This window comes from Aulonocara stuartgranti (assembly GCF_965226115.1).
Source record: "Aulonocara stuartgranti genome assembly, chromosome: 14".
In the NCBI taxonomy this organism is placed as follows: domain Eukaryota; kingdom Metazoa; phylum Chordata; class Actinopteri; order Cichliformes; family Cichlidae; genus Aulonocara; species Aulonocara stuartgranti.
Genome location: NC_138950.1, coordinates 7,262,795 through 7,289,961, shown reverse-complemented (window position 1 = coordinate 7,289,961; position 27,167 = coordinate 7,262,795). Strand labels below are relative to the sequence as shown.

General features: G+C 40.5%; 1 protein-coding gene across 6 annotated transcripts in view; it reads left to right on the top strand.

The window, feature by feature from the left end:
* nectin1b (nectin cell adhesion molecule 1b) overlaps positions 1-27,167 on the top strand; it is a 161,390-nt gene that overhangs the window by 28,507 nt on the left and 105,716 nt on the right. For all 6 annotated transcript variants that reach the window (XM_082501714.1, XM_082501717.1, XM_082501716.1 and 3 more), the window contains exons 2-4: positions 20,710-21,081; positions 22,753-23,052; positions 24,582-24,699. In XM_082501714.1, the coding sequence (XP_082357840.1) occupies positions 20,710-21,081; positions 22,753-23,052; positions 24,582-24,699 (790 nt within the window). The remainder of the gene's footprint in view (positions 1-20,709; positions 21,082-22,752; positions 23,053-24,581; positions 24,700-27,167) is intronic.

The window sequence follows — 27,167 nt, the reverse complement described above, 5'->3', positions numbered from 1 at the left end:
AAAAGTATCGGAAAAAATGTCCATCAAGGACATGATAACATTTTTGCAATGTTACGTGCACGCCTCAAGTGCTTGATAAAAATGTTCTTGTTAGATTTGGTTCCAAAAAAATGTACACTCAAAAAAGAAACAACGAAAAGAAAGGAAAATGCTTTGGCATCTTTATACAGTGTGCGCTCATGTTGTTTCATGGGCCAGATGTCTGATATCATGTGAGTATCGTAGCTTACATTCCGTTACATCTGTAGAAATCCTGTCATAACGGAGTCAATGGATTTAACTGACACTCTTGTGAAAAGCAAAAGCCATTAGTTTCACACATAGCAGAAGGTTACAGATAGTTTCCCGTTAGTTTCACCGTTTTTTTTTTCCTCTCACAATGGAAACCTTCACAATCTGAAGCAGTTTTTTCCCCCCCCGAAACGTAACCAGGACCACACATGCACGGCTGTGAACGCAGGTTTTGTTTACAATCAACAGCACTCCCAGTCCTGACATGATTGTTTGTGAGAGCATTTTGGAAATGATCTCTGTGGAGAGATTCCAGGATATGTTTACACAACACTGAAGAATAAAAACAACATATAACTACAATGGTGTACTCACTTGGACTCACTTAAAACTATATTTTACCTGGTGAGTCTATTGATTTTTTTTCCTTTGCACATTTAGATTTAGTATAATATATTTAAATGGCTATACAATGTGGCACATTTAAGAATAATAGCACATACATTATAGTATAAATAGATATTTTGCTTGATGGCCCTTCACTGTCCTTTAATTAGCTTAATTAAATCATTCAAATGTGTTCTCATCATGGTCTATAAATAAGCCACATTTTTATTCAGCTGCTCCTCAAGGATATTTTCTGCTGCTTTGGTTCCATAATGCAGTTCTAAGCTGTGCACTGATGCTCATATGAAAATTTGATGCACTACACGCTTGGTTCTCCCCCATCGCTGCACAGGGGCAAAACAAGCTTCTCTCTCTCGCATTCCCATTTGATCTGGCATCCCAGCTGTTTCCGTGATCTCTGTCCTCTCCATCAGCCTCCTGGTTCTTCTCTCTTTCGTTTCCCTTTTTTTTTTTTCTCCTCCTTTTTTTTCCGACTTTCCACATCTCTTTAAATGTGTAAGAGTCATATATTACAGGCTTAGGTTTGGCTCTGGTTCTTCTGGATTCTAAAAGCAGCCAGTGAGAAGCTTATGTCTCCCCTTCATGAAAAATTCACCCTTGACTGACCTTTTAGGTGTCAAGAATCGCAGAAGCGCTGGAACATGCTTTCTGGGTGCTTTTAAGAAACTACCTGGGGAAAACTGCTTCACTGTGATAAAAAAAAAAAGCATTTGGTCTGTTACTTTTTCTTTTCTTTTTTTTCAATAGCTTTAAGTTTACTTCCAAAAATAAAATGGTAAAAAAAATAAATCCTACATTTTCTGCTAAACCTTTGGAGAAATCTCTTTGGTTCCACTTTGTCCCACCTGTGATCATTCCTCATTTCACTAAACAGCTATTCTTTCATCAGGACCTTCTTTGTTTACAGCGTGGGTGTTGCACATTCACAAGGTAGAGTGAAGTATATTGCTAATGCATGAAAGGAGACGCAGCAGAGAGCAGAGTTGTCTGATAAAATGATTCTCCAAGGAATGAAAGTGCTCATCTCTCTTTCCCTTCCTCATCCCACTGTTTGTCTATATTTGTGTCTCTCCCTGCCTTAGTTATTAAACTCCCCCGCCTTCTGTCACTGTGCCATCCTTTTGCCGTATACCAGTAGTAGGTCACTCGTACCCTTTCATTAGAAAGAGTTTAGACATTGAATTTTTTTTTTTGATTGTTTTTTTTTTTTTTAATCTGGAAATAAAGCTGCTGCAAATGGTCTCATGTCATATATTTCATGTAGCTGTGTTCATTGGATTTCCAGCCACCAGGGGATTTCTACATGACTCCGAACCTTGCAGAGCAGGCCAAATACTCAGCATATACATGTCAGAGGCAAATCTCAGGGTGATTGCCTCAGCAAGGTCAGTCAAGGACAGTGCTGTCTGAAGGAGAGGACACACACACACACACACACACACACACACACACACACACACACCCATACATACGTTACCATGCAGTAATGCTGAACAGCAATTTTATTCTTGCTCTCACTGTGTTGAACTTATTGAATATTTAGCCAAGATGAAATTTAAATTTGTCTCTGCTGTTGTTTTTATTCATTAGCACCTTGAAGTTTATAGTGAGGTCATTTCAGGTCAATGAATTGCAAATAGAAGAGACCCTCAGTTTTTTGAAATGTAATCCCATCTATAGGCCTTTTATCTGAATGACTTTTTCCCCCTCAGTCACAAGTTGCACGGGAAGTTTTTAATTTCAGCATTAAAAGAAGTGAACCTACTGCCCCGCAGAGTATTTCTGTAATCTACAAGCTCTGTTTTTAAGTATATTGGCCCAGCGCCGCATTTTTCTTTGTTTATTTTGTTGTTTCTTTGATTTGCTTTATAGACGGTGTCTGGGTCAAGGGCATCTCTGTTAGATCTTTATAGGAAATTTTCTAAGAAGGAACGAAAATAATGATCGGTTCAAAATTCGTGGCACGTTGCTCTGATAAGAAGGAAATATGGGAAGAGTTAAAGTGTCAGGCAATTGCTCGACAGCAACTTGTCTAATTATATTAACTGTCAGTGCAATAAAATAGAAATGTCTGCTCTGTCTGTGTCAAATTGTTGCCTCAGATGAAGAGCGAGTGCCAAACAGTGCAGCTTTATTTAATTCATGGCACAGTTTGTTATTACTTATCGTAACATCCATAAAGCTAAGCTGAGCTCAGTGCTGCACCGCACGTCTCAGAGTTCACTTGTTAAACTGCTCTGGTGCACATACTCGAAATCTCTTCAGACATGGCTAACTACCTAAGGATTCTTAGCACTTAGGAACAGAGCAAGGCCCGGTAATTAAAATTGCATAATTATTTTGGCTTTGCATTAATCTCTATGGCATTTATTAAGGAGTGCTTTATGTTTTCGGGAGGTTTTTTTTGGAGCTTGTAGAAAGTCTAGATTCTATAATACGTGAATTTTGGATTGTATTTTTTTATTTGCTCCTCAACAACATATCACTGTTTCTTTTCCGTTCTTTTGCCCAAAGTAATTTTGTTTTTTCATGGGATTTGTATTGATACTATTAAACTTCTAGTAGGTGGCATTCATTTCTAATGGAACACATGGTACACACAAGTCAACACTTCCAAACTCTACCAGTTATTGTCTGATATTCTCAGACAACACACTTTTTTTTTTTTTTTTTTTAAACAATGTGGATTTTGGCTGATCACACCTTAACAGATACCTGTCGGCAGTTTCCATCCACAAACAGAAGACGAGCAACAGCAGCTGAACCTTACAAGGTCATTATTTAACTCTCTAATGAGAGCAAATGCATGTACAATTACTCCTAACAGCAAGTCTTGGTAATATCGATTTTTATTTTTTTCCACATGAGTGTTCAACAAAACACTCCCTGTTTATTTCAGCAGTTTGCACATTCTTACTTTAAAACCTCCTTACATCTATCTGACTTGGTGGGAATGCATAGCTCCTCTTTGTTTCCACAGATAGGTTCTATGCTACTGTTGCCAAATCCAATTATAGTACCATCTACCCTGCGGCTAACGAAACTTTTAATTCTCTTATGGTGTCTCATTCAGTAATTGGTTTATGTAGTCAAACCAACAAGCATTACTCATCTAGAATAGTCTTCTGTTAAAATCGTCCCTTAACAAATACACAAAGAAAACAGACATCTGTCATCGAGTATTTACAGAGGGGTTAACGGGAACTCTGGTGGATGAAGCACTAAGCTGGAAGAATGACTATACAGTAAAATTGTGGAAAGCAACATAATCGCTTTGCTGGGATGTGTTCTTACTGTGTTTCTGGCTAGTATCTCCTAACACCCTGCAATCACACAGAATTTCTAATTTTCTTAATTTTGAAGTGATAATTGTAGTTATTTCTCTTTCTTTGACTTTTCCAGAGGGAATACCTGCTTTACTTGATTTGGATGAAAGTGATGAACACAAATGTGAGAATGTCGTCATTCTCCAAATAAAGCGGCTGCTTAAAGCCTGGGAAAAGATCCTGTTTAAGGTGGTTCAAGTGGGCGTGGACCTGGTGTGACTTTGAGGTGTGTTAACTGCTAGGCGTGTTATTTCTGTAGAAGGGAGACGCAACGGCAACAAAAGGAGTCGTTTGCATGAGTTTTGCTCCTCGAGAGGCCGGCTCCGGAAAAATCTGCTTAGTCGAAACTACACTGCTCGTCTGGTATCTTGTGGGGATTGATGACTATTTGAAGTGGATCTTTGCATAATAAACATGCAGTGGTTTTGACAGACTCTTACACTGTAGCAATTTTGTAAAGTTTCATGCAGAAAATAAATAAAAATCATAGCAGTTGTATGCTTGCTTTGTAGAACTGGGCAAGATGAAAATTTGTGGTTCCTATTTCAGGAAACATGAAGGAGATGTTGAAGTACAGTGACATAAAGTACTGTACGATTTCTGATGTGTAAGAGTTGAAAGCGCAGCACAAACTAACAACTTTCCCAGCACAAGGGGCTCTTTGTAACGCTTCTCAGTAGAGGTAAGAAAATGATCACAAAAGTGGCAGCAGAAAGCTGTACAATGTGCTTTGAGACCCGTAAATGGTGGTGATAGGCTCTCTATAGAGATAGAAACAGCCTATAGAGGTGAACTGAATAACAATCTCCTCACGCACACGTACACGCGCGCACACCTCAGTCAGAAACCTTCGTTTAGATTGATTTGTGAAACAAGCTCCCTGGAGTTTGAGTGCTCCGCTGTCTGCAATCATAGGACTGACTCATTTTAAGTTGTGCAAGGTAATTCGTGTCTGGGCAGGTTTGTGGCGTTGTTTATTCTCTTCTTTTTGTATTTAAACATAACCAGCTGGCTCTACGGCCCCGCAACTCGTACATCCTGACAGTGTGGATCCTTCAGGTGTTCACTGGAGTGTGCCCCAGGTGCAGTCGAGCCAGCTGATATAAAGGTTGAGAGCCATCAGCAGAGTTCAACATTGTTTCATGCTCTTACTCTGACTGGCTTGTCTGTTGCATTCTTTTTTCTTTTTCTCTTTTTTTTCCTTTTAACCAACAACCTTGGAGTTGTGTCCCGTCACAGTTCATCAGCCAAGCAAAGTCAAGCTGGCTGAGCTGTGGGAACGAGGGAAGCGTCACTCCAGCCTGTCCAGGCCCGCTTACCCTGCAGGGGAGTGGCTGAACATTTACAAAACTCAGCCGCCTCTGCTTCCTGTGACGAAGAGAGCAGCCAGGGCCTGTCCTTCACCCATCTAATCAGCCAAGGAGTAGGACACAGACCTGGCTGCTCTCTGTCCTGCTAACAAACTGTCAATAAGGAACCTTGTGCAAAATATCACGCTTGATACAGCTGTTTCTGCTTGGCTAGCCTCACGGATAGAGGGCGGGCACGGCCTTGTCGTGTGGCATTCTTCTAACTAGGTCACAACGAGTTTCATTTTAGTGCAGCCAAGCGAGATGTGCTTGTAGCTAGAAAATGGGTACATAAATATTTACCAGTTAGGGTTTTTTTATTCGCATGTCTTTTTTTTTCTCTCCACAACAATGGGATTTAAAAACAAAAAAAAAGGACATGAACATTTATATTCATAAAGTAAATACCATTTCAAAACTATAGTAAAATTATGGTGAGCATAATAACTGCTAAACAACTAACTGTTTAGGGAATAGGAAGACAATGCACCCTTAATTACTGTACACCATCAGTGTTCCCACGTCTCAGAAAATGAATGTCTTTGATCATTGCTGCAATAAAAATGCAGTTAAATCTAAATGCATCTGCTATTAATAACAGTTTGGTGCTTAATTAACCTTCATTAGGAACAATAAGCCGATATGTTAATAAAATACTCTTGTGGACTTGCGCCGACGACGTTTATAAATACACGTTTTGAGATGTGTTTTCTGCGTCATTCTTCAGAGCCAACATGCAGCCAGTTACAGCATTTTGCTTCTGACAGGTTCCATAAACATATTTACCCATAATTTAAATTCAGTAAAGTGAAAGTGATACTTGAAGGGGGAAAAAAATGTTGGATTTGGCCTATGCCATAGTATAGTTTCATGTTAGACTGTGTAAAGTGTGTCCTCATCAGCTACCACATTAGCATAATAAATGCAAACAGCATCACTGGAGAGGCGGCTGATTGGTATGAAGCATCCAAGCCTGTAAAACAGTGGAAAAAACAAACAAAAAAACCCCTTTTATTGTCTGTGGCCTGCACCAACCCTTAGCCTCTAGCATCTGCAGTTTCATGGACACGAACACATCTATTATGTATGAAGGGTCGGCTGTGTCACAGTATAGCACGTGAGAATTACATTGCAGCTGAGCAGGGAAAGATAAAAGCAGTAAAAGCTCAGTCTCGGTAGAAATCCTTACGCACCCCACTGGCCTTCATCACTCAGTGATTTGTTGGATGTTTTCCAAGAAAGTGACAGCTTTTGATGGGTTGGCGCGAGTCTTTCATGTATTTTGAGACTACATTTTTTTATTTCTTTTTTTTGTAATTGTACTCTTGTATGATAAGGATAAACAAATGCATTGGGTTTCTTTCATGCTGGATTTATGCTGCGTTTATGGTGTCAGACATTTTCAATACTGGAATTTCTTGTTTTCTGCAGATGATGCGCTGTACTTCCTGAAAACACTTTGTGAAAGCGTCAATATTTCAAACCAAATTACACCAATCAGATCCAAAATTAAAAACTCCACCGAATCTGCACAGGTCCCTCTTGTGCTGATATAACCAGCATCTGGACATGGACGCAGGACTGCTGCTGGTGCCCTGTGGTGTCAGGCATACACAGTTTAGATGCTAATAGGATGCTAACTGTTATCGTCTCTTGCGTGATTAATGCTGGGATGAGTGAATAATAAACTCTTGTCAACTGTTTTCATGGTATCTTTGAAACCTGCATGGCTTATGTTGCATTTCCAGCTGTCACAAAAAGCTAGTTTACCCAAAGATAGAATGATTAATGAGTATTTGTTTTGTTATCCTAAACATATCCATCATTCTGAAATTAATACTAACTATAATTACCACATTGATATGCATGGCGGGTTATTGAACAACACACTCACACAAAATTATAAATAACTTTAAACAAGATTAAACACACAATTATGCCCACGAGGGATACACCTGTCTCAGCTCGCTGCCCTTTATTTTACTCTGGCCTGCACTAGCCCATATGTCGAGTTTTATCCTTGCATCCATTCACGACACGATATTTGGAGTGCACAAATGCAGTTTTGTCAGTTGTCCAAACACCTCCATTGGACTCATTTCTGCTCCAATGTTTTCCACCAGCCTTGTGAGTATGAGATCGTTTTAAGTGTGCGAGTGAATGTAGGAGTACAAGGTACACTTGCAATCTGTGAAGGACACTGTGAATATAAAACATTTTCACCCAGCCTAGAATAGAGTGAGCTGTTTTTGTTTTTCCACACTAAGTTAAGCACCTACAACGAAAGCAGGAAAATATTTTACACTTACTATGAAAATCGTAAGACCAGTGTTAGAGATGAAATGTTTTCTTTTTCTTCGTTACACAAGTATCTCCCCCCTCTGTACTTTCGACCTTGCTTTCAGATGAGCTCCCACAAATAAAAGGCAAAAATGCATACGTGAGGAATGTCCAAAGAGCAGCTGCGAATGGAGATGTGACCTAGCACTTCACTAACACCATCGCATTTTCCTCCTGCAAAGCCACTTTCACACCTACTTTAAAACACCACTGGCAAAGTGTGAATTTGTTTCTTTTCACCTTACTGTTGTGCTACATCTTCATCAAATATCTAAATGTGGAAAAGTCGTGAATTAATGACACTTTTTGGCAAATTAGTGGTTCATTGCAATAATGGTTATTTGGCGATATTGTCATTAAAAAAAGTCTCGTCGATGACAGCAGCATTTCCGTTTATAGAACATCCCGGGGTTTTCTTATTGGTTCTGTTCTCATTTACAAGAGAACATAAAAGTTGGCACTGATAATTTCGGTTTGTCTTTCTTATGTCTGTTACATCATTTTAGTCAACGTCTTTGTTTTCCCAGCAAACAGAAACAAGATTATGTGGTTGATCTGATAAACACAATGCATATTTTTGCACAGTGAGTCATATCAAGAAAGACCATCTAGGTGACTGTGTGGGAAACGGAAACCTGCGAAAATAGAAGTACTCTGGAGACAAAAGTAGTGATGAGTGGTGTGTGGGACGTGGTCTGAGATATCTTTCGGTAAAAGTCACCCAACCTTTGAGGTCTTATCCCGTGACTAAAGCTACGGTATTAGGTTTCATTTTATAGATTACTGTGAGATGGCAAAAAAAGAACATTTTCTCCTCTGTGAACTTGGGAGTGGAAAGCCTACCAGAAGGGATAAAATTGGTAAGGTATCCACAGAAGCAGGTATCTTAATTCGCTATCATCCGAACTCGAGCTGAAGTAAATTGAAACGTCCATTTCTGGATTATGACTCCAGAGAGTATGAGCAGCTGTAAAAGAAAACTGGCTACAACTAAACAGAAATTGTGAGGCCGTGACACCATAAAAGTGAGTCCTCTAACTTATTTGGAGAGGATTCAAGTGAACTTCAAAGATCTCTTTAATGATCTATAATCCTGTGGCAAATCTTGAGTGGGCAGCCCCGCTTTCCAAGTTATTTTTAACAGGATGTTGAAATCCATGATGAAATTAAGTCTAAAGCTGGGAAAAAATAAATACATTGCAGCATGTGCCTGTCAGTCGGCATTTTATTCCAGGCAGTCTCTAACTGAGGAGAGTGGTGGTCAGTGCCATTGTAGTTGTACACAAAACTGCAAGAAAGGCAAAGGGAAGTAAAAAGAGGAAGAGAGAGGTGAAATGTTCTTTGCAAGCCAAAGCAGCATTGTCACATGCGCCAAAAAAACCTGTCTAGGTTGTGTCTTAATGGAGCCATTGATCCTGTGCCAGTGGAGGACACACCCTACAGGGGACTGGCTCACAGCGAGGAGACAGGTGTTCGCTCGATATCTGTCCCACTTCTCTGACCTTAAAGCTTTTAATCAGCTCTGCCAGGGAGCTTGTCAATCCTGTCAAACAATGAGCAGTCCTTAGTATAGACACAGTAAAGGAAGGCAACTTGAGGGTAAGAGCTCTAAATAATACTGCTGCAGCCCTGAGGAGGAAACAAAAAAAATCTGTGCATGCAGTGTACAGCTATTTGGTCTCTCACTGGACAGGCGCCTGCATCTCGTAGCCAGCGACAGTCTAAACCCCATCAGCAGATTTCAAAGGTTGTTAGTGTCAGAGGTAGATTCACGTAAGTGACTTCACCTCGGTTAATAATTGTTGGTGGCTGCAAAAAAGCTTGGGTTAACTTCCACACCATCGCATAGAAAGAGGCTGACATCATGTGGTACCCTTGCCTGTTGATATAGTAATGAGACTAATTAGATTTTCTTTTTCCTTGCAAAGAAGCAGTATGTTTCTGCATTGGTTGAGTGACAGGGACTTCAATATGACCTAATTGAGTTGTTGTAGCTCCCTTTGACTGCCTGCTTCATTTTCTCTGCTTCTGATCAATAGTAATACACTATCAGGATTTATCAGCTATATTTTCTTTCTTTGTTTCATCAAAGCTGTCAGAACAGTCAGAACCAGTTCCATTCCTGCCTGGCTCATTTCACTATATGTTCTCTTGCATTTCAAGTGTGAGTTGGCATCCTGTGAAGTTTAACACCCTGCCCTTACCATTCTCCTCTATTTTCCTCCTGCCCATTGTCGAGTATATCCATGTTCCCTCCTTCCACATGGTCAATCCAATACCTTCAGCTCTACCAATTCCAGCTTTTTGCCAGTGCCACCATCTCCAAATCACACATCCCAGCATAGCTGTTTTGCTTCTACTTTCATTCCACTTCTCCGCAGAGCATACCGGTACCTCAACCTCCTAAGGCTCTCCTCCACCCGCTCAGTACTCGCACTACAGATCATTGCTGATTTGTTCGCAGTGAATATCACAATCTGTCTGAGCAGTCACACAGTTACAATTTGGCCACACTATTTTCACCAGTCGCAGCCGGCCCCCTTTTTTTTCCACTTCATCCTGATGCTACTTGACATTAAACTTTAAATTGTGTTAATAATCAGAAGAAAAAACACTCACAGGGACTGGAAGTGTTGAATATCCACGCCTCAGTTTTGAACAGCAAAAACAACACATAGTTAAAAACAAATAAAAAAGATAAACATGAGTTTATTTCTTCTTTTTTTTATACTCAAAGCCCACAGCCCACCCACTGCAGTGGTTTCAGATGAAACTGAGAGAAACCCAGAGAGAGGCATTTTATGATTTTTGATTCCTATGATTGATTACTGCTCCCATTCTTTCTCCTTTCAGTCACTTTTTCGAAATGTCTGTCCTGTTTTTCTTGCGGGATTCCGTCTTTGAGAATGTACCAAATGGTTTTTGTATTCTGGGTCCTTGTGTCAATAGACATCTAACGAGCAGTGGAGACTGGGGTAACTTATACCACCCGACTCAGTTTTCAGTCTCCTTTCCCCTTGCTGTGGCTTTGTGGCTCACTACTTATGTCTACGTGCCAGTTGCTTTTCTCTTGAAAGGCCAGTTACAAACTGTGCAGACATTTTTTAGCTTTTCTTTCTTTTTCCTTTTAACTTTTATCAGAAATAATGTCACAATATAAAGAACGAAAGGGATAACAACCTCGAAAAAATTACTACCATCACTCAGTTGTCTGCATTCTATCCTTGCTTACAATTCTGTATGTAATAGTCATAATAGATGTGGTGTCAGAATGACATAAAAGCCCAGATCAGAGCTATTTCATAATATCCTGGAGAGGCTTGATCTACTGAAAGATGCTGTAGAGAAACATGCTAAGCTGTGAGAAAAATACTGTATATGGTTAAGCTCAAACACTGGTGGGAAAGACAATACTTGATCCCAGCTGGAAAGCACATGCAGCAGAATATGAACATGGTCCTGAGATGTGGTGAGCATTCCAACGGTTATATGTATGTGGAACATGGAGCCGTACTTGCCTTGGAAAGATGGGCTGTGGTCGTGGTTTAGGAAATGGTTCAGCCCTGGCCTCAGAGTTCTGCCGAGAACCACTGGATTTCATAGAGTTTCATGATCAAAACACACATGAAAAGCAGATTTTGGCAAAGGCCAGTCTCAGCATTTATGCAGAAACCTTGTGTGTAGCCATTTCTACCACATGTTAGTATCAATCTTGTCTTTTTGTTTACATGTCATGCTTGCTGTTGATGATTCTACTGTAATTTCTCTTTTTTTTTCCCCTTCCATGTCACTCTTTTGAAAAAAAACCTGACGTCTTCTGCCAGCGATGCAGTGTCACAGTTAAACTGTACCAAGGAATGCCTGTTAAAATCTACAAGCATTGCAAATGTAAAAAATAATTTAAATAACAAGATAAGATAACGTGTTCAAGGATAAAGTACGTCTAGCATATCTAACGTTATCAGCTTAAGTAACTGAACACATTCATTCCTCCAGTGGTGAAATCAGGATACTAATCCATGCCTAAATGATGTTACTGCAGGGCAAAATTCATAATCGTGTTTATTTGTACTTAATTCCTTGTACACGTGCACAGAGATGACTTGTTTGTTGCAGTATTAGATCAGCGTACTGGTGAGTTGCTTCTGTTGCTTACAGTTAGAAGACCATCAGACATGGTACAACGGCTGCTAATCTGCAGCATGGCTATTGACGGCACATCTTGAGCAAATGCACAGCATTTTCTGAGTCCCATGACGATCATGACTCAGACACATACTAAGTGTGCTTGTTAATTGATAGCAGACTGGGGCTTCAGCCCACTTCCCACTCCAGCTGGAGTGTGAATTCCCTCTCCTATATGTTAATGGATCTGTTGTATAAATGGCCTGCTCCAGCAATGCTAGAGAAAAATAGCTCTGTGCAAAACACCAACAAGACTAGCTGTGTGCACGTTGCCCCCACTGTCCTGTTTGTGTCCCAAGCACAATTAGAGATGCACTTTGATGACTGCCAGTTCTTCTATTTTTCTCTACACGTCCTTAAAAATGTATGATATGCACAACTTTAATTTGTTTCAAGAAATCTACAGAGGCTACTCAGAGTGGAAATGTCAGAAAAAATCACAAGTGTCTCTAATCAAATATTGATTGTACGTTCTCATTCCTTGGGTTTAATAAGCCACTGGTCATGCAACAGTGCTCCTCGCTATGCTTATACTGGACCTATTTATCCTCGAAAGGCTTCTTCCAGCCTGCATGCCTGTAGGATATCAGCTGGCCTTTGTTGGTGGAAAAAGGGAAAAAAAAACTCCACCAATAAAGGTCAGCAGGGGTCAGACATGCAAAAAAAGTGATATTCTGTGCTCTCACTGAGTATTTCTAAAGGTCACCTTGCATGGGGTGTATGGATTTACACCCATACAATGTTGTTTTGACTGAGCGTGCAGATTCCCGCATCCAATGCCCATTTCTATTCTTATGTGCAGCCAATAATTGATCATCCGGTTTCAGCTGAATGGTTGTTTGATTTTTGAAATCTTAATGTTTTAGAATGTATCCAACACAAGTGCTTGGCATAATCACATGGAAATATTCCGTGTTTGTACTCTATGCAAGACTTATCTTTACTTCTGGACAATGGAACAGATGGTGTGAGAGAAGGATTTGTCATGCGTGGTTGTCCAGGGCCAGACTCTTTCTCAGCACTTTTTGGCAGGACTTTATATGCATTTCATGCTGTATTTGCTGAGTTCTTAGCAGAGGTATAGGGTACTGCTGTGGGTGCTGGCTTAGCCATCCTATACTGCCCATCCCAGTATCATTCTTATACATAATCTGTATGCTTCATTGTCCTATGCATATTGAGTCAGGGCATTTGAGGTTCATATGTAGAAAAACACCATTAATACTGGCTGATGCAAGGGCAAGATATCAGAAAATTGTTAACTTAAAAGTCCCAAGGGTTCAAGGTGATACCCTGAAACATCTTTTGACAGAAAAATGTAAATGTAGATTCAGTGTAATATTTTTCACACTGTTGTGTCGTGCCCCACCGGTGACAACCAGTGGCTCAAGGGAGTGTTAACCCACCAAACGTCAAATTTATGTATCTCTGAAGTGTGTACTATTCCTTAGTCTGAATCTCTCCCCTGTCCACTAGTACTATGTCCCATTGCTCCTGCAGCAATTGTGTTATTGTGTTGCTATGTCAACTGTGTCAAATGTATATGTGGACATAGCCGCTTTGTCGGCCCGTACTAATGCTGAAATTTCCACGGGAGTTGTGCCGCCTGCAGCATCGTCTCTCCTCTGCTTTAATATCCTGAGTGCTGTAATCTGCTCACCGCGTCTGACCCACTACGTGTCACTCTCACTGCTTACCCTCCTCCTTAACTCCCCAAAATCCTCTACATCACATTTATGTAACCCCACCCCTTAACTGCTTCGTGCTCCAAGCTGATACCTGCAGACGCTGTGGCTCAACCTGTCTGAGGCCGTAATGCATCGCGTCGCAGTTCGCCCGTGGCCCCCTTTTTATTTATTGATCAGCTCTTTCCTATTAAGACGTCCAACAGCTGCTCTTGTTTGAAAGCCCAGGGAAACGTTTGCATTATTGAAAAATAACCAGCGCGCATCATTGTGAACGCTGAACCCATTCTGTGGACGAGATGCTTTGCTGACTAATTGTCTGGTCCATGTAAGCGGTCCCTAGCGTCATGGCTTGAGAGCTGTCTGATAAAGCGTGCTATTATCTGGCTGATGTTACTCTTATAGCGCAGCATTTTATTTCTGATACCACAGTTGTAGATACTTGAAACACCTGGAGGGTTCCCAGCTTTTCTCTCCAAGTATCAGTCAGCCGCACACAACTCTGACGCTTACAGTCACTCATTTACTAAGAGGAAGGTTATCGCTGCGTTTCCCTTGCACCCGGCCTTTTGTTTGCTGACAGTTGATTGCTATCTGGTATCAGTGGATGATGTCATCTCGCCATTTGGTCAGGTAACGTCAGCTCTGTTTATTTTGTGTCGTAGAACCGAAACCTTGGTGGCCTTGTTTTGTTAAGCTGCAGGCTGAGGGAGGAGGGTCAAAGCTCTTTCTGTGTTTACACTCAATACGTGCTATACTTTCTCTGTCTCTCTCTTCCACTCTTGCTCTCTCTCTCTGTAGGGCAAAAGTCTTATTTTTGGCCAAGCTTTATTTGTCATTGCCTCGGTCAAAGACAACCAAAATCCCAAATTGCTTTTAGCTTATTTCCTGCTAGACTAGAATAAAAACACATATTAATTACTGAAAATCCACAGGCACTGCTATCCACTTTATGTTTTAAATTTAAAGGGTATCGTGAGAGGTTCCCAAAAAGGGCACACTAAACTCCACTGTCTTGTAGATTTGCTTCTCTGAAATTGTCTGATAACAAAATGGAGTAGTGATGTTTTCCACTTTTTCATTCAAGGATGAATCATTATCCCGCTGAACTAAGATGAGAAGCTCTGTTGCAGGCAAAGTGATGCATCCCCTTGACATTTGAAATGCCTTAAAGCTGCTCGAGGGGCATGTGTGTGTGTGTGTGTGTGGGCTTGTGCTCTGAACCCCATGTTGCTTTACAAACGATGGATGCAGCTACATTAGGTGAGAGCCTGTGTGCATAGTTGAGTAGCCGATGCTACACACTGCCAACCCGAAAGTAGCAATTTTATAGCCCCGGTGGAAAACACATGACTACTGTGCGACGGTAGTCAGCCATTACGATACTCTTTTGCTCAAACAGCCATTGCAAATAGTTCAAATGAAATGCACAGTGCCTCTCATGGAGCCGTCCCAGGTTGGGAAGTTGCCTAACATAATAAATATTCCTGATAATCATTAACATTTACAGCGCAGCAGATGTTACATTGTCCTCAATGAAAGAGCGTGTTGTACAAAAAAGCATTTCAAATTTGAACCAGATAGTGGAAAATTATGAGCACGGGTACTAAACCATCTGTTCCAGTGAGGTTTCGCTTGCCTCTGTAGTCGGATGTTTGCTTGGGGAGACAGAGGGTAAAGAGAGCTGCTTTGGCAGGTACACCATTGTTTACCCAAGAGACCTGGCTGAAGCACCATCAAATAGTGTCTGAGTGTAGATTAAAACAAATTCTCTGACACGTACTGCTCTGTCTCAAAAAGCTAAATGGCCACAGTCAATAAAGAGCAGCAGTACACATAGCATATGGCTTATCCTTAAATGAAGTGCCCTATCTGTTTGTATTAAAGCTTCGGGGACAGTAAGAGTTCCCAGATGCCCCTAAGAAGAATACCATCATTTATTTTATAAATCATTTTGGGAATCACTACTATTTGTTATAAAACATGAGCAAAATGCCACTGCAAGAGCTTTAAATTACTCACTGACAAACAAAAAGAGTAAAATTGTCCTACCAGGGGAATAAACAAGCTGCTAATGGGAGGTTTCTGTGTGTGTATGAGACAGTAGATTTGGACTCCCCCTAAACACCCCATGTGTGGTCATGAATAGGGGAGCATAGAGGACTGTGCCATTGCCGTGGGAACTGGGACTACATTAAACAGTCATTATCCCGTGCGGCTCAAGCCATGTTTTATCTATCAGCATCCCACTTAAGCAACAGTAGAGTGGAGCAACCAAAGCATATCAAGCGTGAGGAGATGATGTGTTTTCATGTGATAAGCTTTAAAGCTGCACTTGGCAAGAAGTTTATACCAAAATACTTCACGCTTGCAGGGGAGCTAGAAAAGACTGTAGTGCCACTGAAAACTTTGACATATTTGCGTAAGTGAAATAATTTTACGGAAGTTGGATCTCCTCTTGTTTAAGGAAGTGGCACTCTTTTCAGTGAAAACTAAAACTCTTTCTCATTTCTATTCCCCGAAGCCACTGAAAGGATGACATTTCAGTCCAAAAAGAATTGATGACATCACATTACACATTTGGGGCTTTTTGAAGTGTTGAAACTTCAAACGGAGACGTCTCGCTGCCATTTGGGACTGACAGTGTGCCGAGTTGCCTGGTGCAGCTTTAAATAGAAGACATTAATGAGTGCTTCTTCTAAAATATGCATTCAGTTCTATTTAATCTTTGCCTTCCTCGCATTGCAGCAGCTTGAGGTGAATTATTCTGAACTTTATTTGACTCACGCACAATGGATTCCTTTGGATGCACAATATTGAAGTAGGCAATAACTACCTTTGAAATACTGCCAATTTGGCTAATAAAAGACAACAGTGTTAGATTTTAGCTATGAGATATATTCCTTCCTGGTCTGAAAGAGATGTTGGGCCTGTTTTCGATGTTATGTATACTTATTAAATTTATTAGTTTAATATTATCATAGTGATTTTCTATGTACCAGAACAAGGTCCTATGGGCTTATCTGTGGGCTGATCTTTGTATTTGGTTAAAAAACTTAAATTCTCTACAGCAAAGAAAAAAGGCAAATGTTAAATGTTTGCATCCTTCATTTTGGCTCGCTACAGACAGGAATTAATTCTGTTTTTTTTTTTTTGTTTTATCTTTGTTTTCCCACCTGGTTAATAAAATGTTTCAATGTGACTAATTTGAATACATTTTCTATTTTCCTGGACATTGTCTATGCACCATGGAGAGTCCATTTGACTGAAGGCTTTTATTTGGTGCAGCTTCTAATGCACAATGTCCAATGCGCCATATGCAAACAACACAAAGCACATGCTTTTCCTTTCTGCCTGACAGGCCAGATCTTATTACAGTTGAATGTTCCGTGCACAGCTCTGTGCCGAGGCCTTGGGAGTCTCTTGCTATCAGCGCAGGGCCAGACGGCACAGCAGCTGTTTTAATACTGCCCCTTATGTCCCCGTTGATCCAACTCAGCTCACCTGGTGAGAATCAAGCCACTCTTTTTTTTTTTTTTTTTTTTTTTTAATTTAATATTTTGCCAGCTTGGAAGTACTTTCTGCTTTGTTTGTTTGTCCTATCGCTTTTCCTTCCAGAAACACGACTCCTCTCTCCTTTGGCAACTCTTAAGGCAGTGCCTACCCTATCCACAGGTGTATTAGAGCATGACTGTTCCCCCAATCATCCTCTTGTCAGTGTGAGAACAAAACAGCAGCAGCACAGGCAATAATGCCAGCCAACCTCAAACCAGTAGCGCACCTACAGTCCTCCCTACAGCTCCACCTACTTCTTTGTCTCTCTCTCCCTCTCGACAGTTCTACACTTCTCTACTTTGCCTATCTCTTTTTCCGTTTTTCTCTTCTGTTTTTGCATCACTGATTTTCATTAAGCCCCCACTCCAACCTACCTTCTTAGAATCTCATGCATGTATGTGACAGTGCTTTCTGTGGCATTTGCCACTCTGTTATGTAGTCTGTAATTATAGACTCTGCTCAGCCAAAGAGTCCAACAGTCCTTGAGTGAAAGGGGTCCCAGTGGGGGCTTCTGGCCCTTTCACAGAGTGAATTTGGGCTCTGTGACTGTATAATTATGCCTATTCCTCGAGTTTCCATTTGCATTAGTTGCTGTTTAGTTGATTCAATCTGAGTTGGTAGCATCAGAGAAAGAAGGAAGGAAGAGCAAAGCGAGAGGGGGAAGGGGCTCTTTGCACAGCCGGCCCCTGCCACTATTGTTTTAGCGCTGAAATGGATGAGGTCTGGCCAGGTACATATTTATGAGTTCTTTACAGCCCCCGCCACATGCAGCATGCAGCTCCTCCACTTCAGACCAACTTAAGATTAAACTTTAACTAGTGTTGTCACGCAGTAAATTGTGTTTGCTATTTCAAAAATATCATACTATAGCTGCCACAACTGGTAATCTAAGCTGTGATAAAATGGAGTAAAGCATTGCCCTGGGGTGCACAAGGACACAGGTGGTTCTCAAGGTACAGATGACAAGGTTGCCAGTCCTCTCTGTCAAACTGCATTAGTAAATCAATCTGTCATCTTCAAATCCCCCAAGTCTAAATCTCTATAGAGAGGGTCTTGCTGATGTGGTCAGAAGGAAATGAAAGATGATGTGCACTCAGTAACTTCAAAAGGTTGTCACTTTGTTTTTTTATGTGATTTGATGTAGGCCGCAAAGGCAGCATTTGAGCGAAAGCACATAATAATAGATCGAAATTGCCTTTCTCTCATAATGCATTGCTTTCCAGCCTAAGTCATTCAACCTGAGAGTTCTCAGCCTGCTGAGGAAAAATACATGGTTAATCTTAATGGTCTACCCAGAGTCTGCACCATTTCCTCTCTACATGCATGTATTGGGCCTTCACGTCCTTTGGCTGACTACCTACCGTTTTTACAAGAAAAATCTTAACATAACAGTCGCTGCCGGTACTTAAGACAGTTTGACAGCCTTGCATACACAGAATTCGCTTTCCCCTCTTCCTCAGATCCTTGTATAGTTAAAGATCAACTACATCAGATATTGTAGTGAATGAGTGTATACAGAAATGGATTTCTCTCACGCATTCTTACACATTTTAAAGCCCCCCTGTGGAAACTTTATTTCTGAGGGCAGCGATTATCCATCATTGTGATGCAGTTATTCAGCGTTAAAGAGCCGCTCTGCTTGTGGTGCATATGTTTAGGCCCCACTTCTCTACTTGAGACCACAGCATATTTTCAGCCTGTTTATGAGTGGATACATTGGTGGCTTTATGAGTCCTGCGTGATTAACGAAGGAATTTCAGTCTTTCTTCCTGCGGATAGTTGTGTATCCATAGAAGATAATTATGGCTGCCTCTGGTTGTAAATACAAGCTCAGTCAGGGGCTGTCGCTTCAGGAAATGGGACATCATCAGACTTCACCTGGAAACGACCATAAATTGTAGCACGAGATAACAAAGAAGTGTTGAAACAACAGGATGTAGGTGCCCTGCAATGGCACATCTGTTCAGACTGCTGACACTGCAGAGCTCAGAGCAGGTTTAAGTGAAACTTGTACTTGTTTGTTATCCATGAAGAAGACCTATTACTACAGATTATAAAAAGAAACCAAAAAAATGCACTAGTTACCTTCAGCATTAATTTCAATTCAATTTTATTTATGTAGCGCCAAATCACAACAACAGTCGCCTCAAGGCGCTTTATATTGTAAGGTAGACCCTATAATAATACATACAGCAAACACTTGGCGACAGTGGGAAGGAAAAACTCCCTCTGAACAGGAAGAAACCTCCGGCAGAACGAGGCTCAGAAAGAGAGAAGGAAGACAGGATAAAGACATGCTGTGGAAGAGAGACAGAGATTAATAACATGTATGATTCAATGCAGAGAGGTCTGTTAACACATAGTGAGTGAGAAAGGTGACTGGAAAAGAAATACTCAGTGCATCATGGGAATCCCCCAGCAGCCTACGCCTATTGCAGCATAACTAACGGAGGATTCAGGGTCACCTGATCCAACACTAACTATATGCTTTAGCAAAAAGTTTTAAGCCTAATCTTAATTAGGCTTAAAACTTAATGTATTCTTTTTCAACTAATCAGTTATTCAGTTTGGAAAAATTGCTGCTCGCACTGAATGACATCCCTGACTGAAATGACATCCATGTTGAGACTACAGATTGTGTCAAGCCAATAGATCCAAACCCCAAAATGTTCTGTTTATACTGATATAGAAAAAAGTATCAAATGATCAATTCTGACAGATCGGTATGTGTGAATAAGGGAGTGACTTGTGTAATTATTCTTCCTGTCACTTAATTTTCCATCTTATGCTTCCAGTTCTTAATAAAGGCATAGAGACTGTAAGGAACAGTTAATCCAAGGCTGATAACTGCTAATGTTAAATAAAAAGCAAAAACGCATTACAAAGAACGGTATTCAACAGTTCAGTTTAGCACAAGGTCAATATATGCATGAAAGACTAAACCGAAGGTCCATGTTCTCTAATTGACCTTTTCTTTTGCCACCATGCTCCGCACAGGCTTAGATAGTAAAGGAGGAGTGCCTAATTGCTGGGTTCTTTTAATACAGCTAATGTGTGTGTTCTCATTGTTTTGAGTGCTTACACAGGACTACACATTGTTTCTCCTAATAGGAGCTCCAGGCAGTCATTGAAGTATTTGTGAGTAAAAAGTAATTAAAATTACAATAGGCTACCCAGTGTGTTGCTGGGTAGGTGGAGGAGAGCGCAGCAGACGACGACTTGGCTCCAGCTCACTGCCCTTGTACTCATTCATTAGTGATGCATTGGTTCTCGCTCGGCCCTCCCATCTCATCAGAAACAGCACCTTTGTGGACAAAGGCAGGCTTGTATGGATGTGCCCATTATGTTAATAACAACTCCCACAGCTTTCGCACACAACCACCACCATGAACCAACTTGTTTTATGTATAGGGGGCAGATATAGTATCTGTGGCACACAGGTGCGTATGGTTGAATCCACGAGTCTGACTTCTGAGTGTTGTGCGTGCTTGTACTACCTAGGAGGCTGAATTGACTCCTTGACTTTCAGTGCATGTACTTGCTATTGACTGGAGTGCTTGCTTGGCCTTGGACACTTGTTAATCGTAATTAAATGTTTTTTTTCCTTTCCACCCCCCTCTTTGTGTCTAGCTGGCAGTGGACAGATGGTACAGATGGACACCAGTAAGTCTGGCTTCGTGGGTTCACAAGTGGAGTTGCGCTGCGTTTTCAGCAACAGTAATCCACCAGTCAAGATCTCCCAAGTAACCTGGCAGAAGCTTCTCAATGGCACCAAACAGAATGTGGCCATCGCCAACCCGGCCCTGGGTGTGTCTGTGCTGCCGCCCTTCAAGGAGCGGGTCAGCTTCAAACATGCAGCTGTTCGTCATCGTACTCCCTCATTGGAAGACACCACAATTGTGTTCTCCAACCTGCAGCTGTCCGACGAGGCTGCCTACATTTGCGAGTATACCACATTTCCTGCAGGCAACCGTGAGAACATGGTCAACCTTACTGTGTATGGTAAGAACTGCACTGATTTTAATTCTGCTTTAATCTGTAATTTGAAAGGAACATTTTTTTTTTCTAATCTGGTTTTAGCAGTTCTGTAGGGATCTAAATCTTAGTAATCTAATCTCTCATTGTTTCCCATTCTCCAGGCTTGTGTCTAGAATTTATCCAAGACTTATCTCCAATAAAGCAGTAGCTGAACATTCAAAACATGTTCGTAATGTATATATGGACCTTTGGGTTTCTCATTAAAACTGTGAGAGATTTCATTAATGGCAGTAATATTCCCAAAACGCTGCCTGATAAACATCCATCTTCAAGACGTCTACATTTAAGAAAGGCTAAATTGTAGCGAGATCAAATTATTAAGCTTAATCCACCGAGTGAATGGGAACATTTAAAATTACCAGCTTCTGGGAAACAGAAAGTATGTCTTTAGTGAGTGGAACAACCTGCCCAACATATTCTGTGACTTCTTACAAAGATCCTATGGAAAAAAAGTTAGTCACATATACTTCACTGGAAAAGTTACCTATCTTTAGAGTCAAGATAAGAGAGTAAACCCCCCCCCAAAAAAACAGGTTAAACGTCTGAACATCAGTTAAGGAGTTATTTCCTGGAGCACGCTTATGCTGGTCTGATGAACAATCAAAGGAATGAAAACCCTGTTGCTCAAATTTGGTGTCCTATTGACTTTGAAACAGATCAAACAGGGTCAACCTGACAACCTGAGTGAAAGGCTTAGTAAAAACATATTTACAGCTCTTCTCTTCGACGCCGGCTGCTTTCTATATGTTTGCTGAAGCTCTCGGTATAACTGTCCTCTTTGTTGTTGAAACTATTGAAGTTGCAGAGCAGCACCAAGAGCCACGTCAATGAATGATATATATATTGGTGAATTCCATATAACATGGGCCTAATAGCTTTTATAAAACAGGAAACTTTCGCAGAGGTTAGTTGATAAAAATGGCAGGTGAAATGGAAATCAATAGGAGCACTTCTGAGTGTATAATTTGGCTTGAATAGTAGTGTGGCAAAAAAAAGAGATGTAGTTTATCTTGGAAAGAGGCAGCTTTGAAAAGGTTGCGTGCTGACTCTGATTAGAGAGCTAATTAGAAATTAAGTGTTGGTTTGTGTTCTATTGAGCACCGGTAAAAGAAATAGCACTTGGCTTAAGTAGTCCCTGTTGCCGGGTCTTCTTAGTCAGCTCCGAGTCCCCATTTTGTGTCATTTGGCCTCCCAGGACTTTTTAGGCTTCAGTGACTCAGTTTTTAGGCTCAGTGAACATCAGGAACATGTGTGCAGATAACCAACCGGCAGCCTTCAAAGAGGCCTCTTTATAGCCTATCTCTTTCAGTTGTGCATTTGCTCAAGCTCAAGCCTGCCTTTTGATGTACTAAGAGTAGATTTCTGATTGGCAACTCACAAAGGATTGAAATTGGATGACTGCGCATTTGGATAGGCAAGTGGGTTCTACATCTGAGAGCTTTGAGGAGTGAAGGAAGAAAAACAATGTTATTTTCATCTCAGCTTCTTAGTTTAATTTACTTCAGGAAATTGATTGTTAGAAAAGCAGACAAGACTACACACTAAAATAAAATGGAAAGTGAAATTAAAAAATCAAGCTCATTCTTGAGTGACTCTTTTCTTCCTGAAAATTAATTTCTCCTTTCTACTCGGCAGCTCGGCCCATGACACGTATGACCTTGACGACCCCTACGATTGTGGCTAGGGCTCAGAAGCGTAAGATGACAGTTGCAACTTGTGTATCTGCGAATGGAAAGCCCCCAAGCGTGATCAAATGGGATACCAGGTTGAAAGGCGAAGCCACTTACCAGGAGACTCGCAACCAGAATGGGACAGTGACGGTCCGGAGCAACTATGTGGTGATACCGAGCCGCGAGACCCACAAACAGAAGCTCACGTGCATCGTCACGTACCGAAATGAGAAGATCACAGACAGCGTGGTGCTCAACGTTCAGTGTAAGACACCGCTCTCCTACTACTTCACTATTTTTTCTCTGTGCTTTTATTTTGTCCTGCATCCACGTGATGATTTTGTCACCAGATGACACCACTCAGCACAGTTTACACCAAAACAAAGGTTAATTACTAGAAAACAAATGAGCAGTAAACTACAGCGCCAGACTCAGTCTAAGCATGTTAGAAATCTATTTTTCCCCAGTTCTGTTGACATAACTAATAGAATCAATAATTAATAGAATGACTGAATAAACAATTATTCAAGACAAACACTATTTACCAAAAATGATGTATTTAGAGAAAAATCAATGCTTAAACAAGACCTGTTTTTCCATGTTGTGTCGGCAAGTGTGCAATGGTTCTTTTACACTGCTGTATTATTTGGATGACCAAAATTTTTAACCTTTTTTTCAAGATTCTGGTGTTTTCAAGCAATTATTATTAATATTATTTTTGCAAAAGTAGGCTTAGGAAATGTTGAAAAGTATCATTGTTATCATTAAAAAGATGAATAAATAAATAAAATTAAACCACACAACCTAAACAATAGCCTCCTAGTCTACTTTTAGGGTATATTACCAACAGTTAGTATTTGGTGCAGGGCTTTAGACTCAGTCATTAACAGCTGGCTGGTTCTGCCTTTCAGGTAGATGTAATGCCAGTTTTTGTTGCCACTATTTTCTCTTAAATTTTCAAAGTGAGACTTTGAAACAAACTCCACTGGAGCCTGTCCTTTTAAACGTTGTGGCAAAATGTATTCTATCATCCACTAGAAAAAAAACTTCAAAACACCAGACAAAGCTTCTGTAAGTAATATATAAAGAAGAGATTCTTTATATATTACTTACAGGCATCTCTGCTCTCTTTTCTTCAACATCCATCTTGAATGTAGGGACAGAGCCAGCGGTTAACTGACTATTATGCTACCTGGCTAGATAGCATTATCCAGGATGGCATTCAGCTGTATAATTTTATAAATGTGCAGTTATTATTGCTACGATTGCTCATATGTCATACGTTTTCTTGTGCCTTAAGACAGGTAAATGTTCATTGATGTCTATATAATTGTTAGAACAGTGAGTAATGTGGGTGTTAATAGAATTAATAGGTGTCCTTTCTGAATAAGCACTCCAAAGTGCTCTAGGTGGCCAAAATCGTAATGCAGTTATGTTTATAATACATAAACACAGTTGGCATTTTGTCTGTTTACCAGTAAAGCATTATTTGTATCATGCATTATCTGAAATTATTAGCAGTATACCATTAGATCCTGTGAACTCCTGACACTACTAGTCCATTTAATCTTTTATATGCAGTTTTCATGTGAATAAGTAGCATAATTTTTCTTTTTTTTTTAGATCATCTGGTCAAGACGATTTTTGATCCATTGTCTCAAGCTAATATGAGCTATCTGCTACTTTAAAGTGGACGGGTTTGGAAAGGCAAACTGCTAGTGTCCTTCAGCAAAGGCACAATAATAGAGCAGTGGATTATGAGGGATAACTGACAGGAGTGCCCTTTCCTTGCAGATGAACCCGAGGTGCAGATCGAGGGGTTTGATGGAAACTGGTACCTGAACCGTCAGAATGTTCAGCTGACCTGCAGGGCTGATGCTAACCCCCCTGTCACGATCTACCAGTGGAAACTGTAAGTATGGCTAAACCGTAACAAAACACCTTAAGGCTCAGAGGACGAGGCTGCAGGGATACACGCTGTTTTTCTCAGGTTAAATTTCTAGGGGAGGAAAAAAAGTTTTATAGAGGGCTTACTAATGCAACGGGAGGCAATTTCACCGAATGGTCAAAGTGAACATTTGTTTCAAGGCATATATACAAGAAAGTAATCTTCAAAGATAAAAACACTGCTGCTTCCTTCATCCTCTCCAGAAATGTGTCTCAGTTTATTTGTTTGTTTGTTTAGAAAACGTGTAATGAAGATAAGACTAGGACCCAAGGCAGAGCACAATGGGCCTATTACAGCAGCAACATATACCCCTATCTCCCCGATGGTCACAGATAGTGGGAGATAAATGCAAACAGAACACCATTTGCTTTGCTTTTGGGGATGTGCTTTGAAGTCGGAGGGCCAGGATGCAGGTAGAGGGGTGAGAAAGCATCTTTGTTAGTGCTGTTGTGTTCTCTGAAGGGCACAGATGCAGCGGGTTGTCCCCGAGACAGTAAAGAGACGGCTGAAACTGAAGCTGAAGTGGGAGCCATGGATTAAGCCCACATACCGCAGGCCTGACATCAGGGCTTTCGCCTGAGAGCCTACCGCTGAAAATACAAAGGCTAGAACAGACACAAACATGATTTCGAGCTGTTGGAGAATTGCTAAGTAACCTCAGGTTTGATCTGCTCTAAGGAACAGCATGAAAAGTGGGCTTACAGAAATAATGAAGTAAGTACTGAGATATAAAAGAAATAAAAGTGAATGCATAACTGCCATAATTTTGACTGATCAAACCCCTCACTGCCTTTGAATATCAGATGCAAGTACCAAAAAAAAAGACGAGGAAAGAATAAAGAAGTAAAGTGGGTGCGGTTCTTCGGATATAAAGAGTATCACCTTTTTAAATTCAAGTATTATATTATAAAATTGAGAGATAAATGTAGCAATTTGTCCTTTAATTGCTTAGTAAAAGAAAGGTTGAGAAATATGTCAGTGGACTTGAGTGGATGTGGATTAATAGACCATTGTGCCCTCATTGTATCTACTCTACAGACGACTGCTGGATTTTAATGAGACAGAAGGGGTTTCTTTTTCTCCCGTTCTGTCTTATTCATAGATTTAGCTTTCAGGGTAGAAAGACTGATACTTACTGATATATAGACATAGCAGCAGAAGACAAAGACAAAATGGATATTCTGTTTGGCCTGTTTGGGTTTATTTTTTTATCAGAAGCAAGGCGAGATTTAAGGAGATAGAGGAAGATAGGAAGAGAAGAGGAGGCGAAGAGGAAGAGATGTTAAGAGATGTGATCTAGAAAGACGAGGGCACTGTGCTGACAGATAGGAGAGGACGGCCATTGCTGCACTGAAAATGAGATGCCAAATCTGTTGTGAAGGTTCCCCTGGGCTCCACTGTGGAGGTCAGCACAAGGCTGTGACGGAACGATCCAGAACAAGCTGGCAGGATTGCGTCACACTCAACTCCAAACACAGACATCTAAAAAGGAATTGAATATAGAAATTCCAAGAAAAAAACACTACATAAAAGGTTTATTTTATATATTTTTTATTTTGTGTTGTGTTCAAGTTACTGTTGGAACTATAATTAAAAAAAGTTTGCTTTTACTTTGCACAATCACTTTCTGCCTTCATATATAGTCCTTGAGGAAAGCATCTAAGCCTCTTTGATTTTTTTCTCTTGTTCTTAGAGCACATTGCCAGAGCTATTTCTCAAAATGGGTTAATGGGGAGCTTCACTCAAGTAGCTCAGCTAAAAAAAGGAATGCATCCTGTATGAACTGTGTTGTTTGTTTTTGAAATGTTTGTTCGTACGGCATCATTTCTGGAGTCTGTTTTAAGTGCACACAGCAGTTTTGAGTGGGCATTAGAACAATAAGTACAGGAAAGGTGAGCTAAAAACATGGCTATTCTTTCATACATTCAATTCACTACAGTTATGAGATGTTTTTAAAAGAAAAGAAAGTATTTCAAGCAGACGCATCATTTCCCGTTAAAAATAAAAATCTGTATTATTTAAAGTAAACTGCTGCATTCCACTGTGTGATTGCTGCAGACTTAATTAGCCAGCTTACTTATCTGTATTGTGAAAAATGTGATTCTATTAGTCATGTCAATGAAAGGCCACAATAAAACACCTGTTGGTTACATTTTTTGCTCACCAGTCAGTGTGAATAAAACCTGGAGAGCCCTCTAAATTATATTTAAGTTGTATAACAGCTTTGTACAACTACTTCTGCTTGAGCACTTACTAAATATTGCTCCTTGCTCCTGTTGCCTGGGGTTTCTCCAAAAAAATAACATTTCACGTTACACAAATTTAAAGTATAAGCGGACAGATGTGTGATTAAAAAGAGCAATCCTGTTAATCTCTTCTTTTAACTAAAATTAGGTTGTGATCTTATCAGTTTCCTATTACCAGTCCCATTA